This window comes from Aspergillus versicolor, assembly GCF_001890125.1.
Source record: "Aspergillus versicolor CBS 583.65 unplaced genomic scaffold ASPVEscaffold_10, whole genome shotgun sequence".
Classification (NCBI taxonomy): domain Eukaryota; kingdom Fungi; phylum Ascomycota; class Eurotiomycetes; order Eurotiales; family Aspergillaceae; genus Aspergillus; species Aspergillus versicolor.
Window position 1 is genome coordinate 1,262,429 of NW_024467533.1, and position 16,968 is coordinate 1,279,396.

General features: G+C 30.4%; 3 protein-coding genes across 3 annotated transcripts; all 3 read right to left on the minus strand.

Moving 5' to 3' along the window:
* Positions 1-43: 43 nt before the first annotated feature.
* Positions 44-1,356, minus strand: ASPVEDRAFT_56069 (CDC50/LEM3 family protein; the record flags this gene model as incomplete). The annotated part of the gene is made up of 5 exons (XM_040815157.1): positions 44-210; positions 260-956; positions 1,020-1,116; positions 1,168-1,204; positions 1,257-1,356. The coding sequence occupies 5 exons, from the start codon at positions 1,354-1,356 to the stop codon at positions 44-46; spliced, it is 1,098 nt and encodes a 365-aa protein (XP_040672187.1).
* A 1,213-nt stretch (positions 1,357-2,569) lies between these two features.
* ASPVEDRAFT_65155 (SWIRM domain-containing protein) lies at positions 2,570-3,745 on the minus strand (the record flags this gene model as incomplete). The annotated part of the gene is made up of 1 exon (XM_040815774.1): positions 2,570-3,745. The coding sequence occupies one exon, from the start codon at positions 3,743-3,745 to the stop codon at positions 2,570-2,572; it is 1,176 nt and encodes a 391-aa protein (XP_040672188.1).
* A 2,596-nt stretch (positions 3,746-6,341) lies between these two features.
* Positions 6,342-8,066, minus strand: ASPVEDRAFT_139439 (U2 snRNP complex subunit CUS1; the record flags this gene model as incomplete). Its single annotated transcript, XM_040807579.1, has 2 exons — positions 6,342-7,946; positions 8,010-8,066. The coding sequence occupies 2 exons, from the start codon at positions 8,064-8,066 to the stop codon at positions 6,342-6,344; spliced, it is 1,662 nt and encodes a 553-aa protein (XP_040672189.1).
* Between the last annotated feature and the right edge of the window lie 8,902 nt (positions 8,067-16,968).

Below are 16,968 nucleotides of genomic sequence, written 5' to 3' on the forward strand. Positions count from 1 at the left end.
CTAGAGGTGTCAACCACGTTCAACTCAGGAGGAAAAAGAAGCCTTACCTCGGTCTGACTAGATGCGCAATCGTAAATAGTGTTCCAAGAAGGACACATACACCGCCAACAACAACATAGGCAATTCCCATGAATGGATTCTGCCCTCCCAGAACAGTCCTTGTGGAAATCAGGATGGACTTGGTACCCCCATAAATAGTGACCGGGAAATCTAAACGGTCGTCAGTACCCGAATAACACCTTGACTGCCATTGACCTACGATCTCTGATGTCCAATTGATACATTCCCACTGACATGGCTGTTGTGTCATTTCGTCGAGATAGCTTGCTAAAAGTTGGCAAGGCCGCCGTTCTCATCCACACCATAAAATCTTCATCTTCATGCAGGTCGGGGATTTTATTCTCATAATTGTCCGGATAACGGTCCCGCCAGTTGGGTGGAGGTACAACTGCACCTGGTTCATATTCGGTCTTTTTAATGAGTTCCTTGTCGCTGTCCCAGGCAATGCCCTTGTTCGTCATATTGTATGGTTCACGCGAATTTCCGTGGCCATTAAGAAGTACAGGGCTATCAATCGTGTCGTTGAACATTGAGTTTGCGATCAGACCACACGGATAGAATGCTTTTCCATTGTCGTCAAGTCTGAGGGGGTCACAGGGACTATCATTGATTGTTTCGTTTTTCACGGCTTTCCCCTTCAATTGATCGATGTCAAGACTCTTCACATATCTTCGATGATTCTGATAAAAGTTCGAGAGGCGGTAGTACATAAAAACCGGCGGTCCAATAGTATCAGGGACGTGAAACATCAGCTGGCATGTTCCATTATCGTATTGCCAAGTTGGTGACTTGTGGGACGACTTGAACGAATACTTGAATTTATCATCGGGAATTGGTACAAAGCCGTTATTGTTGGCGTCTTTGCAATCAGAGTAGTCTATCACTAGTTCTTGAACCTGCAAAATGCAAAGTAATGTCAGAGATCAGAGGCTCAAGATGCTCGGGGATTTAGGCCATACCGTTGAGCTTGCCCATAGTAACAAACCACCGAGAGGAGCAAAAATGACACCAATGACAAAAAAAAGAGGTAAGACACTCTTGGGAGTCAAAATCGGTCTGCATTTCGTCAACGTCTCGTCCTAAATGAGGAAGATCAGTTGCACTCACTGCCAGGCCTTAAGGCGTTGTTGTCGGAACGCTGTATCTATATCCATTATAAATGATCTGAAATTTGACTCGGGGCGCGGAGCTCTCACTTGCTGGCCTTCGGTTTTTGGGTTTATTATCGATGTCAGCATCGCCCCTATGTTCCTGCTCACTGAAAGGTTCAGTGTTGTTTGCTTGGGAATGAGACATGGTTTCTCATAAATCCTATCCCATAGAGGAGAAAAGGTGTGGTAACAATCAAGAGCGCGGGGGAGATGAAAGACGTTAATATAATCTGGGAATCGCAAAACGTGGTGGCGTGGACACCAGCAGTTGCGGACTTGGTGGGCTTCGCCCCAGGAATAAATCCAAGGTAGACTACGGATACGGTAAGTACATACTGCCAAACAGCCCGCCTTGACTCGTTGCTGTGGCTCAGCAGTCCCACAGCCATCAAGCTGCCCAGTAGGTAAAGTCATAAAACAATAGTCCACAACCTAGTATTATTTCCCAACATGTCTTTTCATATATTTACCTATCGTTTCGTAGTACCGGTTAGGTGTGCCCATAAAACTACCTAGTATGTAGAAATGCAGCTATCAACTACACAAATGAGTATCCGTCTTCAAAGTAATAGTTAAACGCCCTATTCAGATAGTAGCATTTGGATTAGTAAGTTCATATAGAAGGTATAAATACTGTTAAGCATTCTTCCATGTGCTGTTTAGTACATAATTAAAATCTGCAGAGACGCCCACGAAGGAGCAAAGCAAGTCCATTCTCCGATGATTCTCATCTTTTCAGCCACACTGGGGCTCAAGCTAATCAGCGGGAGACGACGGGAGACTGTGTGCGATCCAAGCTTGGTCTCCTGACTCCTCCCTCTTCAGCCTCGCCTTTTTTGGGGGTGGGGGTGAGTATCATTCAATTCAAATTCATTGATTGGGGAACTAGAACATATCACCAAAGCTAACAGCAGGAATAATAATAATAAATGGTTAGCACAAACTCCACTGAACACAACTCTATCTAGGCAAGTTCATATGAACTAAACAAGCACTGACCGGTTCCAACAGAAAAAACAGCTCCTAACAGAAACGCCGGTTTGAAGGGTGTTAAAACAAGAAGCCAAGTTACTAAATTCGAAACCCAATCGCCATGTCACACGTCAATCAATCGACTATACTAAATGGATGAAATCCAGAAGAATGAATGAATGAATGAAAAAATATGAATAAAGGCATGTTCCAATGCAGTGATATGCTAAGGGAAGGGGAACTAAGAATGCAGCATATTATGCTAAAGCACAATGGAGCCGGAAAAAACAAGTCGCTAATTAATCCATAATCGAACAAAAGAAATTCAGAAAATCAATCAGGGGATCGTTCAGGAGGTGAAAAAGTGACTGCCGTGCCATGTCTCATCATTTGAGATACTCCCGGAAATAGCCAGCGTTGAACAAGCCAACTCGTTCGTAGGCAGTCCAGAGTTTGCTTGCCTTATTCACGTCTATCTTGCAGGCCTGTTGAGCATCCGTCTTGCGGAATTCCTTGCCAACCCTCAAGGCTTTGACACGAGCCTCGAAAATGCGGCGCTTGCTGCAGAGATATGTCGCACAAGAAAGCCTTAGAGTGGCCGCTAGGTTGATCTCAGCTGAGCTCAACAGGTGCCGCTCCGGATCATTACTAAGGTCCAGCATCTGACCTTTCCAATCTGCCTTTAATGCTTTCGCATTGCCACCGAGAATCTCTAGGGGAGGCGAATAATCCTTGATGGAGCTAAAATCTGTATCATCCCTACTCGTGCCGATGGCACGAGAAGGCTTAGGATTCGGCGTCTGTACGTCAAACGAATCCAAAACCTTTTGTTTTGGGGTAGACTTTGGTGTGCGCTTTACTCTGGGTGTCCGCTGCACACGGGGTTGAGCAGGAACCACCCGTTTTGTGGGCGCTGGCGCGATTCTTTTCAATCTGCCATCTGAGACTTCAGGACGACGTCGGTTCATCATGACCAACTGCCGCTCAAGAGTTTCTCTCTCTTCTTTGGCCCACGCTGCGGGATTCCGATTGTATTGAGCCGACACAACTGGTACACAAGAAAGAGCCAAAAGATACTCATCGCGGGTTGGTTTATTGAGCTTATTTTCGAACCTTGCCATGTGAGAGTTAATGTGCTGTTCCATCAGCGTCTTGGGGGATGGTGGCAGCATGGGGCCAAATAACGGTTCATCGGCAATTTCAGAGGATTCATTCCTTGGGAAAAGAACAGGATCTCTTGACGAGGTAACCAAGGCATCGCCATCGTGTTGCTCTGGGTCGATTGATTTGCTCTTCTTATTCCCAGTATACGGCGTCACGGGTGGCGACGGTAGATCCATTTCGGATTGTGTTCTCTTTCGATCAACTGAGATTGGAGCCAGTTTCATCTGATTTGTATAGGATTGATCCTGCGACAACTTATGAGGTGGGAAATGGGGGTTAAACGATTCGAATGGTTTAGTCTCTGGGGGGGACATGAGGCTGGACACCGAAGGTAGACGACCCATACTAGGCTTCTCACTTGGGTCCAGCGATGATGAGGCTGCGGGGAACGGCGTCATCTTAAACGAGGTGACCGCAAAGCCCGGTACAGCGCGCAGGGGAAAACAGAGGTATTTGCGGTAGGTAACACCTAAAGACACGGTCGCTAACAACCGCCTGAGTATATAGTGGGATAGACGTGAAGATGGAAGATGGCGATGGGATGGTGTTTATAGTACTCAATGAAATGGAGTTTAGCAATACTGGCTGAGTACACGTGAAAGTGATTTGTCAGGGCTTCTTTGTCTGTGGCGACAGGCAGCAAGTATGATGACCTGATCTCGGTGATAAGAACCACAGTGACCGAGAGGGCCCAACACTTATATTCAAGAAGAGGCAGCCCGACAGGTGAGAAGATAACCATGGAATCAAGGAAGGATAAACCAAGACGCCCCTGGGAAGGCGCAGACTGGGCAGATTGGGCTATGAGTCAGTGCGTTGCTGATGGACGGGGCTGAGGTTCTATGGATTGTTATTGTACAATGGACGTTCACGAGACTGCGGGGTTTGGCGCGTGGCCGTCGAAGCTGGGAGGCACGCCAATTTCTTTCATACGAGACCAATTGAATGTTTCGGACAAACAGGATCCGCCAGATGACCTCCTTCGTCTACACTGTAGTTGTGGGATGAGCACTCGCTCTTATATTCAAGAAACTGTCCTTCGCCTGGCAAGGCATCAAAGAGCGTGTGATCGTTGGATGGGAGTGGATGATCTCCCACATGACGACAGTTGTCACGGGAAGGGGGTGGGGGCGGGTGATTCGCTCCGCCATAGGCAGTTCAGACAAGGCATAATTATAGAAAGTTACGGTTGGCTTTACGGTTGGTTGTCCGAGCGCCTGATTGAGGGGCTCGCCTGAGGAGGTCTGGCCACCCACCAATGATTGCACTTCATTGAGCCGTCGCTCTGATGGTTGGGCTGAGAGCCTGAGACCCATGGATAGGTAAGAGTCAGATCACACTCGCTCTCAGAATGGTGGGGGGGTGAGATGATGCGTGCATTGTTGTAGTCATCAATAATAGTAGTAATACAAAGATAGTTACAGTGTACATAATGTTGTATTCATGCTCTCCCCACCCTGAGGAGTTTAACAACTTAGGTCTTGAGTGAGTCAATTCAAATTCCATTCAGGAACAGCGCCAAAACAATTGAAGTTCTGAACAAGGTAGCCAGCCGAATACAGGACTCCCTTCACTTTAATTGAAGGAATTGTTTGGCTGAGAATGGAGGCTTATGCAATGTGGCAAGCGTTCTGCCTGCCTTTTCAGGGTGGACTCTCCCACATGGACATGGAACTGAGATCACGCTTTCGATGAAAATGTAGGGCACTCCGACCGCGGCTCTTCTTCAATATAATATTACTTGACAGGTTTTGTATCGGTGGTGTAATATCCGTCTTGCGCAGGAGTCCGACTTCTCGGTATCACTCTCGACTGCATGTTCAGTGCTGAAATTTGTAGCAACACCCTGAACAGATTATCAGAGGTAACAGTGACTCATAAAAGCAGGTACGGCGCAAAGCCCATGTCACGCACCTATTAGTTAACTAGTAAAGACGGGTGCCTAAGCGCCGGGGAAATGACGGTAGCCTGAACCCAGACCCTGCGCTCCTGTCACAGTCCCTGCCGCATCGGCAGTTCTTCCTGCGGACAAGAGTGTGTGCCCTTGGCTAAATATTGGCTAAGTATTTCCGACAACTCGTGATACTATTCAGTGGACCCTGCGTAGAGCTGTTCCATGGCCAGCCGGGATTACAAATACAGGCACCCGCGAAGCTTTCAACCTTGACATTACGTTGAATAAATGACTTGGGTCAGTGGAGGGAACGTACACCTTTCAAGCAGCGCAACAACATTTCGTAGAACGCTTCAAAACTAGAAGTCTGCTAAGCTCAAGCAAAATTCTGACTCTATCTTCTCTTCGAGGTATGATAGCAGTGTCTTAAAAGCCGCTCCCAGTGGTTGGTTGCGTGTTAAGCAGCAAGGCTGTCCGTAAAGTTCTACCTGTTTACAAGAACTCTTGAACAACAATAACCATCCGTGACTAAGGAAACACCACCACTGAAGGTTTTATTCTATCAGTATTCATAAAGAAATCAATCCAAGGCCTTTTATTACTTTCTCCTCAGGAACAAGTAAAATAGGCAAACGTAGCCCTCCGCCGCAATTTACACACGCGTTGCGGGCCTTTCATTCTAAAAGGGGGGGAAGAGAGAGGGAGAGAGAGAGAGAGAGAGGAACCTACCTGACGCTGCAGGCCAGTATCCTAGGGCCGTAATCATGGCAAACCGAGGCATGGCCCTGTGCGGCAGCGCACACAGGGGCCTGCAATGCACTCATATGTACATCACAGTAGGAACGACCCTACTGCAAGGGGATTGAGTGAAATCAGTCCATTATTGTAAGAGGGCTAGGAACGATGAATTGGTATGCTCCGCCAAGATTGCCGAACAGTCGATAAAATACATTAGATAGTAGGTAAAGAGTAGGTAGGGCTCTGAAAACAGAATATTGCCTAGACAGGTGTATGTGAGGACAGTCATGCCGGTCTGTCGAGCAGATTATGAGATATTACACAGCTTTTCCGCGACATGGCCAGATGAACAGCGGGACGCCCTAGTATTTGGTTCTTTTCTCGGGTTTCAGTTTCTTCCTGCTTTCGTGGGCAATCATGTCGCTCAAGTCCTCCTGAAAGCCCCAGCTGGGGTTATTTTCACGCTGCCTCTGGCTTTCGTAAAGACTTTGCAGGTTATCTTTGTTGATTCCGTCATTGCCTTGCATCTCATCTGGATCCACGGACACGTCGACATCCCCCGGCTTCTTACGCTTCCGAGTGTGGTCTTCAGCGCCCAGCACCGGCAAATTATCCACGGGCCGAAGATCGTACGCCCGGTCACCACCAAAAAAGCCTTGCACCTGTGTTTGTCTTTCAGGGATGACATGAAAAGCGCTTCGATTCCCGACAGACTCCTCGGTCTGTATTCCACGGTAATTCTTCCGCACGTCAAACTCTCCAGACGCATTTTCGACATCACCCAGCTCTGATGGAACAGCTGATATTAAGCCACTTGGGGTTTCAAGGCCGCTAGGGGTTTGTAGACCCGTGCTTACATCCTCCTCATCCATCTCCTCTTCTTCTTCTTCTTCCTCCTCCTCGCTCTCCTCTTCAGATAATTCCGGTTCCTGTAGCTCTCCCCAGAGGTCCCTTTCAACAGGCTCGCCTTGCTGCATGGTTTGTTGGGGTTGTAGGACCCCGAAAATATCACCTCCATATAGGGGTCTATTGTGTTCATCGACAGGAGGTTTGCCATAGCCTCCCGGATGGTAACCCCACATAGCACCCGGGGGCGGCGGAGCATTGAGACCTGGGATCTTCAACGCTGGGTAGGAGGGAGGGGGCCCATAACGTTGTTGGTTTATCAACCAGGGTGGGGGCGCACCAGGGGGCATATTTAAGGCCTCTTTCAGTTCTGGGCTGAGCTCCCCGGGACGCAGGTGGCGCTGGTTAGTCTCAAATTCCTTTCCTTCGTAATAAACTTCACCATATCGGGTAAGTTCCGGCTTGGTCTGGAAGCGGAAAAAGGCCTCATAGAGCTTCTGATAGTCAATATCAAGTCGACCCATTTTTGGTTGCACTCTCTCCCTCTGTTTCTGTTTCAGTGTTGCCTGGTCTTGTTTTTCGAGGGCAGCATCGCGCATTTCTGAAATCCCCGTTTCCTGTATGAACTTAGGTAAGGAAAAGGGTGGCTTCTCGATTCCTCTCTTCGACGACAAGTATTCTCGCTTTAGGGACCAGTGAGATGGCACTGGGACAACATTTCGATGTGCCTTTAAATGGACCAGGAGCCGGGGATCCGGCGCTGAGGTATCTGTCCACTCCACTAACTCCGGTTTTCTGACCATTGCCTTCAGCTCGGCAACAGACAGTTTATTTAATTCCTTTCGCTTTCGCTTCGATAATGCGGGGACTTTGTCCTCTTCTTCTTCTGGGATATCGGCATCATCATCATAGTAAACCTCCGGTTTCTGGGTTTCGGCCTCGGTTGCCTTAACATCTTCGACCTCATCAAACTTCGTGGCGATGTCCTTGTACATTTGCCATAGAGGGTCGTTGGGGTCAAGCGAGATCATGGGTTCTGAGTCAACATCATTGGTCTCTGGAGCGGGTGATGGTTTTGTCTCATGGTCTGTATCTGATGAGCCGTGGGCCGGTTCGTTGCCCTTGAACTAAAGTCAGTGTGTGTTTTTTTAAGCTATGCCAGGGGTGCTGTAAGAAGGACGTACCTGAAATTTCAATGCCTTTTTTCGCGCCCGCCTTAATTGGTTCTTACTCGGCTTCATAGTAAGGAGTAGTCGTGCAATCCAATCAATATATGGATCGCAGCACGCCCGATTCTTCGTCCACGGAGAGGTTGTGGAAATGTACTCTCGGAATGGATGCTTATCGATTTTGCCATTTCTAGCATGGGCTCTTTCTAGGGTAGGCTAAACATGCCCCTGGCGCAGCCTTGAGCTGCTTAGGGCGCTATTCCTATTCTGGGTAAGGTTTGAGGGGGGCAGGCAGGTGCCAATTGTAAGACACCGGGGGTGCCGAGGATCGAGGAACTACTAAGCCAAGTCAATAAAAGAGTATAAAATTAACTAATTAGAGGTCTTGGTTTAAAATAGAATAAATTACTTGGAGAACTAAATGAGAATTAATATTTAAGAATTTTATATAGATTTTCTTAGAGATAAAATAAAGAAAGCCTATTACTAGATTAATAGTTATATAATTTTTAATCTCCAATATAGATTACTATAGAATTCTCTCCAGTTTTTTTCCAAATAAAAATATATATGGCTTATAAATTATTTCAAAAAGGTAATTAATTTTTATAATAATAAGTTATATAACTTATATAAGAGATTAGTAACGTAATTCCCGGGTCATCCGACTGCCCCTAGTAATCCAACTACTAATAAGTTATTAATATGTTACCTAACATGCTAACTTTTAAGTAATTACTATAATATAAAAAAATATCTTTCAGGTTAAAAATTAATTAAATAAAAAAAAGAATCTAATAAATAATTATTATTTTTAAAAATAATAAAATTTCTTTTATATATTAAACTATAGCTATTTTTAAAGTTCTATATAGAATATTTTAAAACTAATTAAATAGTTATAAGTTTTAGCTAGAATACTATTATTATAATTATTAATAATTTTAGATTTAGAAAAATTATCTAGTAAATTAGATAGTATCTAGAGATTAATATAGTTATTCTTTATAGTATTTATATATTATAGAAATAGCTATAATAATTCTATAGATAGATTTCTTAATTAATTATAAATTTATTAAAAAATACTAGATATTAGATCTTATTTAATATTATAGAGAGATTAAAAATTAATTTATATATTAATATAACTACTACTAGGCTCTCTATAAGGATTTTAAAATTATTAAAAAACAATTTAATAATTTAAAAAAGCTTTAATTTATTAAGAATATTATTAATAAAGATATTTATAATTTTAATAAAACTAGTTTTATTATAGATTAAATAATAATTATTAAAATAATTACTAGATCTAGTATATCTAGCAGACTATTACTTATTTAATCTAGTAATTATAAATAGATTATAATAATGAAATATATTAATTCTAGAGAGTAGAATATTCTAACTTATATTATTTTTAATAATAAGGTCTATATTAAAAAAATAGTATTTAGAATATACTATTTTAAATAACTAGTATATTAAAACTAGTCTAAATAGCTAGACTAGTAATAAAATAAATTTTTAATAGCTTTAAAATATCTTTTTTTCTATAACTAATGATTATATAGTTAGTTAATATTAATTACTTATTTTAAATAATTATAGAATTTATTTAATACTCTTATTTAATAAAATCTATAAAAAATTAGTATTATTTTAATCTATATATTACCAATTATTTTATTTATTATAATCTTTAAATATTAACTATTTTAGCTCTTTAAAATATATATATAGTAATTTAATTAAGAAATAGTTAAAAATAAAGCTATATTATATCAAAAAATCAGAATTCTTAAAGATTTATTCTAGTATTTATAGTAGGGTTTTTATTTCTTAAAATATTTAAAATAGTTTTACTATAAATAGAATAATCTCTTTTAATTTATAAAGAGTACTAGATAAATTATATATTTTATAAAAAATTCTAATTTCTCTATTAAATTAAAAAGATACTTTACTATATTCTTAATATTAATAATATTTTATATAATTTATTATCTATATTAAAAGTTTTTTTTTAATTTAAAAATTTATTAGTTAACTATCTTAAAAATCTCTAGATATATTAATTAATTATTTAAAATAGTTATAAAAAGACTTTAAAACTATTCTATATAATATTAAATTTTTAGTATAAGAAAACTATCTTTTATATATAAAAAGTAATAGATTAAGAAAAAAGATAATAATTTAAATATTAATTATTTTTTATATAAGATTTTAATATTATAGAGATAGAAGATCATATTTTATAGAGAAATATATAATTAAATATATAAGAAGACTCTCTAGTAGAGATTACTTAAATAATTATAGAGATACTAAGATAATATCTATAAAAATATTCTAATTATAGTATTTTAAGCTATAATAAAATAAAATACTCTCTATCTACTAGTAATTAATTTAAATTAATATTTATATTATTACATTATTATAAATTACTTCAAGATTACTAAGTATAGTAGATTTTATTATGGTAGTCAGATTACTAGGGGCGGTCAGATGACCCGGGAATTATGTTACATGGTAATGCTGCCTGTTACTTGTCCTATTATTATAGCATGCTTATTATAACAGTCTTATTAACTATATAATAGAATTTAATAATAGAATTAAATATAATAGAATAGACTTAGAGATAGCTTAATAAGCTTCTTTACTATAGTTAAATATATATAATAACTAAATAATAGAAATAGAATAGTAAAGACTTAAAACTAAACTTAATAAATAAATAAATAAAGTATTAAATATTATAATTAAAATTATAAGATAATTTAAATTTAATAATAATTTTTTTAATATTAATAAAATTCTTTTTTTAAATTTATTAATTATATTTAGAACTATAGTCTAACTATTAAATATAATATTTAATAAAAAGAGTATATTTTTAATTATATAAATAAATTTAGTAATTAAGTATATATTTAACTTTATAATAATTAAGATCTTTAGAAAAATAAATATTAAGAATAATAGAAGATCTTACTTTCTTATATTTATATAAATTAGGATTTATAGATATAGATTTAAATTAAATAATTAAAATAACTAGATATATATTCTATAAATTAAATAAATTAGATAATTTATATATAAAATATCTAATATAATAAATAAGTATAAAAAGTTTAATATAATAAAATTCTAGCTTTAAGATAATATTAATAATAATAAATAAATTATATTTTTTATATAAATAAAGATATACTTAACTTTTAGGTTTAAATAAGATAGATATATAATAATAATTATAGACTTATTTTATTTAAATATAAGTAAATTTATATATTTTTTTAATATTAAAATAGAAGTTAAAATCTTACTTAAAAAAAATAATAAAATATATACTAGAAAGTATATAAATTAAGATTAAATAATAAATAATAAAATATCTTATTAATTATAATATTATAAAAACTATTAATTATAAAGATTATACTAGATAAAAGACTTAGCTATATATAATAATTAAATATATAATTATAATAGAATATTATTTTAATAATTTAGATAATTTATTTAGATTAACTATTTATTTAAGAATAATATATAGTTATATAATACTAGGTTATACTAGTAGTTTTATATATAATTTTTTAAAATTTAGAGATAAAGATTTAATTTTAATTAAAAATAATATAATAAAATATTCTCTAATTATAGAATTATAGATATTATATAATTAGTATACTTTATTATTTAATATTAAAGATAGTTTAACTAGAAAATAAGCTAATATATCTTATAAATTTATTAATAATAATAAATAGGGTATTAAATCTAGCTTTATTTTTATATATAATATAAAAAATACTATTAATATTATAGATATTTAGAGATAAAATAATTATAAAATTTATAATAATTATATTAAATAGTATAGAAATAATATTAATTAATTAAAGATTATTATAGAGCTTATATTTTTATTTAATATTAATATTATAAAATAAATAATATAGAATATACTTCTTTAAAAACTTTTAATTTTTATAGATAGTAAGATTTTTTATATTTTATATATATATTTTTAAAGCTTTAATAATTATATTAATTATAAATCTTTTTAAAAACTTTATAAGCTATAAAATAGAGAATATAGATCTAGAATTTATTAATAATAATAATATTATTTTTAGGATTATTAATAATATTTTAATATTTTATATATAATAGATTATCTTTAATTATATAAAGAAGCTTAGTATTAATACTATTCTTTAAAATATTAAAAATTAAGAAGATATAATAATTATTTAAATATTTATTTTTTAAGTATTCTTTAAACTTATTAGTAAGTTTAATAATTATAAAAATATAATATACTTAGATATATAAATTATTAAAATTAAAGAATTATATCTAGATATTATATTTTACTATAGTAAAATATTTTAAAAATAATTATAATAAAGTATTAGAAATAATATTAGCCCTTTCAGGCTTATAATAAATAGTAAGCTTAAATTATTATAAATATTAACTAGTATAAACTAATTAATAATTAAGATTCTTAATAGTAATAGACTAAAATAATAATTATTTTAAAATATTAATAAATAATAAATAATTAATATAAATAATAGTAAGATATTTTAATAATTTAATATAATAGTAAACTTTATAGATAATTTATATAAAATAAAAAATTTTAAGTTTAATTAACTAATAATTATATTTAGTACTAGTAAATAAATAACTTAGAAATAAAATAAATAAGATCTTTATTCTTATAAAAAAATAGAATAATTAATATACTTATTTTTAATATAGTAAACCATAACTCTATATATAATATAGAAAATATTAATATTAATATAAAATTATTCTTTAGGATTAAAATATATAAAAAATTAGGGATTTTAAAACTTATTCTATAAATTAAAGAATAAAAATAATTTAATAATAGTAGATTTAATAATAGTAATATATTTTATATATTCTTGATAAATATAGTCTTTTAATAAGCTATTTTTTAAGAGCTTAGTTTTATATAGTTATAAATATTTACTTTATATAATATAGTATTTAATTTAGTAATAAAACTGTTATGCGCTGCCACCTGCAGACGCTATACAAGTGTGTCTAAGATATATTATAGCAGCCAAGCAGCCACTATATAATATATAGATATATATTATACTACTGGTTCTTAGCTAGAAAAGCTAGTAATTAGTTTATTTAAATATAGATCTATTCTCTATTAATTATATATTATATCTCTATAATCCCTAGAGAACTGTTATATTAATATTATAACTTTATAATTCTAATTACTTCTCTTCTAGAGACTTAATACATGTAGTTATAATAGAATCTAAGATTTAAGGATAAACCTAATACTATAATAAATAGAACTAAATAGTTCTTACTATATAAGATAATATAGAAAGAGAAAAGAATCCAGGGTTACTAAATAATAAAAAGATAAGTATTATTATAAATTTATACTTAATTTCTAAAATAATAGAAGAGGATTTATTCTAATTTTAAAACTTAGTATAAAATAAAAAAAAAAAACTATAAATTAGTAAGAATATTAAAGAATTTTTTAAAGAAGAAAAAATAGCTATATAATATATTAAATTAATATTATTAAAGAAGAAGCAGGAGACTCTAAAAATAAAATTAAATATATATATTAAAATTATATATATAAATATAAAAATACTATTCTAAAATATCTAATCTATAGTATAATCTTTTTTAAGAATACTATAAAATAGCTAATTTTTAAGATTAAATAGTCCTAAAAACTAAAGAATAGAATTTCTAAAAGAATATTCCTATATAAAAAAATTTATAAACTATAATTTATATAAATACTTAAACTAGTATCTTTATATAGAAAACTATTTTTAGATATTCTTAGAATACTACTAAATAGATAAGAAGAAAATAGATTATATATTATTATTTTTAATAATACCCTGCTATATATAATTAATAATCTAATAATATTATAATAAGAAGTAATAGTATCCTACTATAATATAAAATAATAGATATATTAATTAGTATATAAATTTATATAATATCTTAAAAGATTTAAGTAGTATTTAACTAAATTACTAGATAATAAAGTATAAAAAGCTATTCTATACTCTAAAATATATAATAAAATTTATAAAAAGATAGTATAATACCTGTAAAAACTAGAGAATTATAATATATGTATAATATATCTTTTAATAATTAAATAATTAATTTTAAAATACTAGAGTATACTAGAATTAAATTATAATAGAGAAGACTTTAGAGGAACCCTAATCTATAATATATATATATTAATAAGTAGTATATAAGGTCTCTTTAAAAAGAGAAAATAAAATTATAAAAATAATTATAAAAAATTATAAATTTATAATAAGAGTTATAAATATTATTATAATATCTAGAAAGAAATAAAAAATATAAAAATATATAAAAATAGCCTGGATTACTATAATTATAGAAAGATTAATTATATAAAATTATAATATTAACTAGTAGATAGTAGAGTATATCTATAAAAAAATAATATAAAATCTAATAAAACTATAGATAATTTAAAAAACTTAAAAATCTAGTATTTTATATAATAAAAATACTAGACCTTTCTCTTAAACTATAGTAAAAGATAATTATATTTATAATATCTCTAAAAGAGAAGTAGAAGAAGCTATAAAAAATATAGATTCTATTAAATTCTAGTATAGAAATAAGTTTTATAAATTAATACTAGATTAAATAAAATCTATCTCTAGATAGTAGTAGAGTACTAAGAAAGATATATATAATAAATAATTATAATATAACTTTCTATAAGAGCTATATACTATTAGTTTATATAAAAAATATAAAAGATAAATTTAATAAGTAATATTTAAAATTTAAAACTATTAATATAAATAAATATAATATAATTCTAGATTAAGACTAGCTAGAAGCTATTAACCTATTAATAAATTAATAAAATAAATTATAAAAATATTATAAGAAGAAATCTATAGATCTAGAAATAATTATATTTATATAAGAATATACTATAGAAATTACTATAGAGATAAAAATATATTAAATAAAAATCTAGTCTAAGAATAACTATCTTTAAATTAAAATTAATAGAATCTAAATAATAGAGTTAGTAATTCTAGAGTAATATTATAATTTTATAAATATTTTTTTAGAGAAAGAAGTAGGCCTGCTTTTATAATACTAGAAATAAGATTATACTATTAAGCTAGAATTAGATAAAAGACTTTTATTAAAATTAATCTATTTACTATTTTTAAAAGAGCTGCAGGTTTTATATAAATATATAATAAAAATATTTAAAAAAAGCTAGATTAAACTATTAAAAAGTTTTTATAGATTATTAATATTATTTATATTAAAAAAAAATAGTAATTTATATCTTTATATAAATTATTATAGGTTAAATACTATTATTATTAAGAATATATATCTACTACTATTATTAGATAAAATACTAGACTATTTAGATACTATAAAGATCTTTATATAATTAGACTTATATAATATATATTATAGATTATAGATTAGAAAAAAATATAAATTATTAATAATATTTAAAATATACTTTAAAACTTATAAATATTAAATTATATTATTTAGATTAATAAATACTTCTATAAGTTTTTAATAATATATTAATTATATACTAGAGGACTTTTTAGATATTATTTATATAATATATTTTAATAATATTATTATATTCTCTAAAAATAAAGAAGAATATAAAATATATATTTATATAATTTTAAAATAATTATAAAGATTTAAGCTATATATAAAAATAAGTAAATATATCTTTTATATAGACTATATTAATTTTCTAGAATTTATAGTAACTATAAATAGAATAGAAATAGAAATTAAATAAATTATAGTAATTATAGACTAACTAGTATTATAAAATATAAAAAAAATCTAATTATTTATTAGATTTATTAATTATTATTATTAATTTATTTATAAATTTAGCAAAATTATAGCCCTATTAAATAAAATAATAAAGAAGAATATAAAACTATACTTTCTACTAAAAAAGAAGAAACTTAAAATATTTTAAAATTTTAAAAATACTTTTCTCTTAGAATTATTATTATAGTATTATAATCTAAGATTACCTATTAAAATCTAAATAGATATATTAAAATATATAATTTTAGATATTTTAAGCTAGAAATTTAAAAATAAGAACTAGTATCTAATAGCCTTCTATTTAAAGAAATTAGAGAATATATAAATATATTATAAAATATATAACTAGAAGCTATTTATAATAATAGATAGTTTTTATAAATAATATTATTATTTTAAAAATAGCCTGTATATTATTAAAGTTTACTCTAATTATAATAATCTATACTAGTTTATAATAATTAAGAAACTATTCTTATACTAAATATATTAGATTAAAAAGTTAGTAGTATTCTACTTCTAAATCTACTATATTATAGATAAAAAGAATCCTATAAATAATCTAAATAAATATATAGACTATAAATCTAGAGAAAAAAAAATAGATATATAAATAAATTATATCTTTAAAAGACTATAGAAATAATTAAATAATATTAAATCTATAAAAAAAAATTATATTTAGTTATATATATAATAGCTATTAAAAAATATATATATATAAAGAAACTACTAGTAAGTCTACTAGAGTTACTTAAAATTAGCTAAAAATATAATAAAATAGTAAAAAATACTAGAGAAAATAAAAAAAATATAAAAAATAAAAAATAAAATATTATTCTAGATAGACTTATATACTTTAAAGATAAAGCTTATATTTTATATTTTAAAATATTTTATATAAAAATTCTTAAGGCTAACTATAATAACTTATAAGATAGATATCTAGATAGAGAAAAAATAATAAAAATTATTAAATATAAATATTACTAGCTAATAATAAACTAGAAAATTAAGAACTATATTA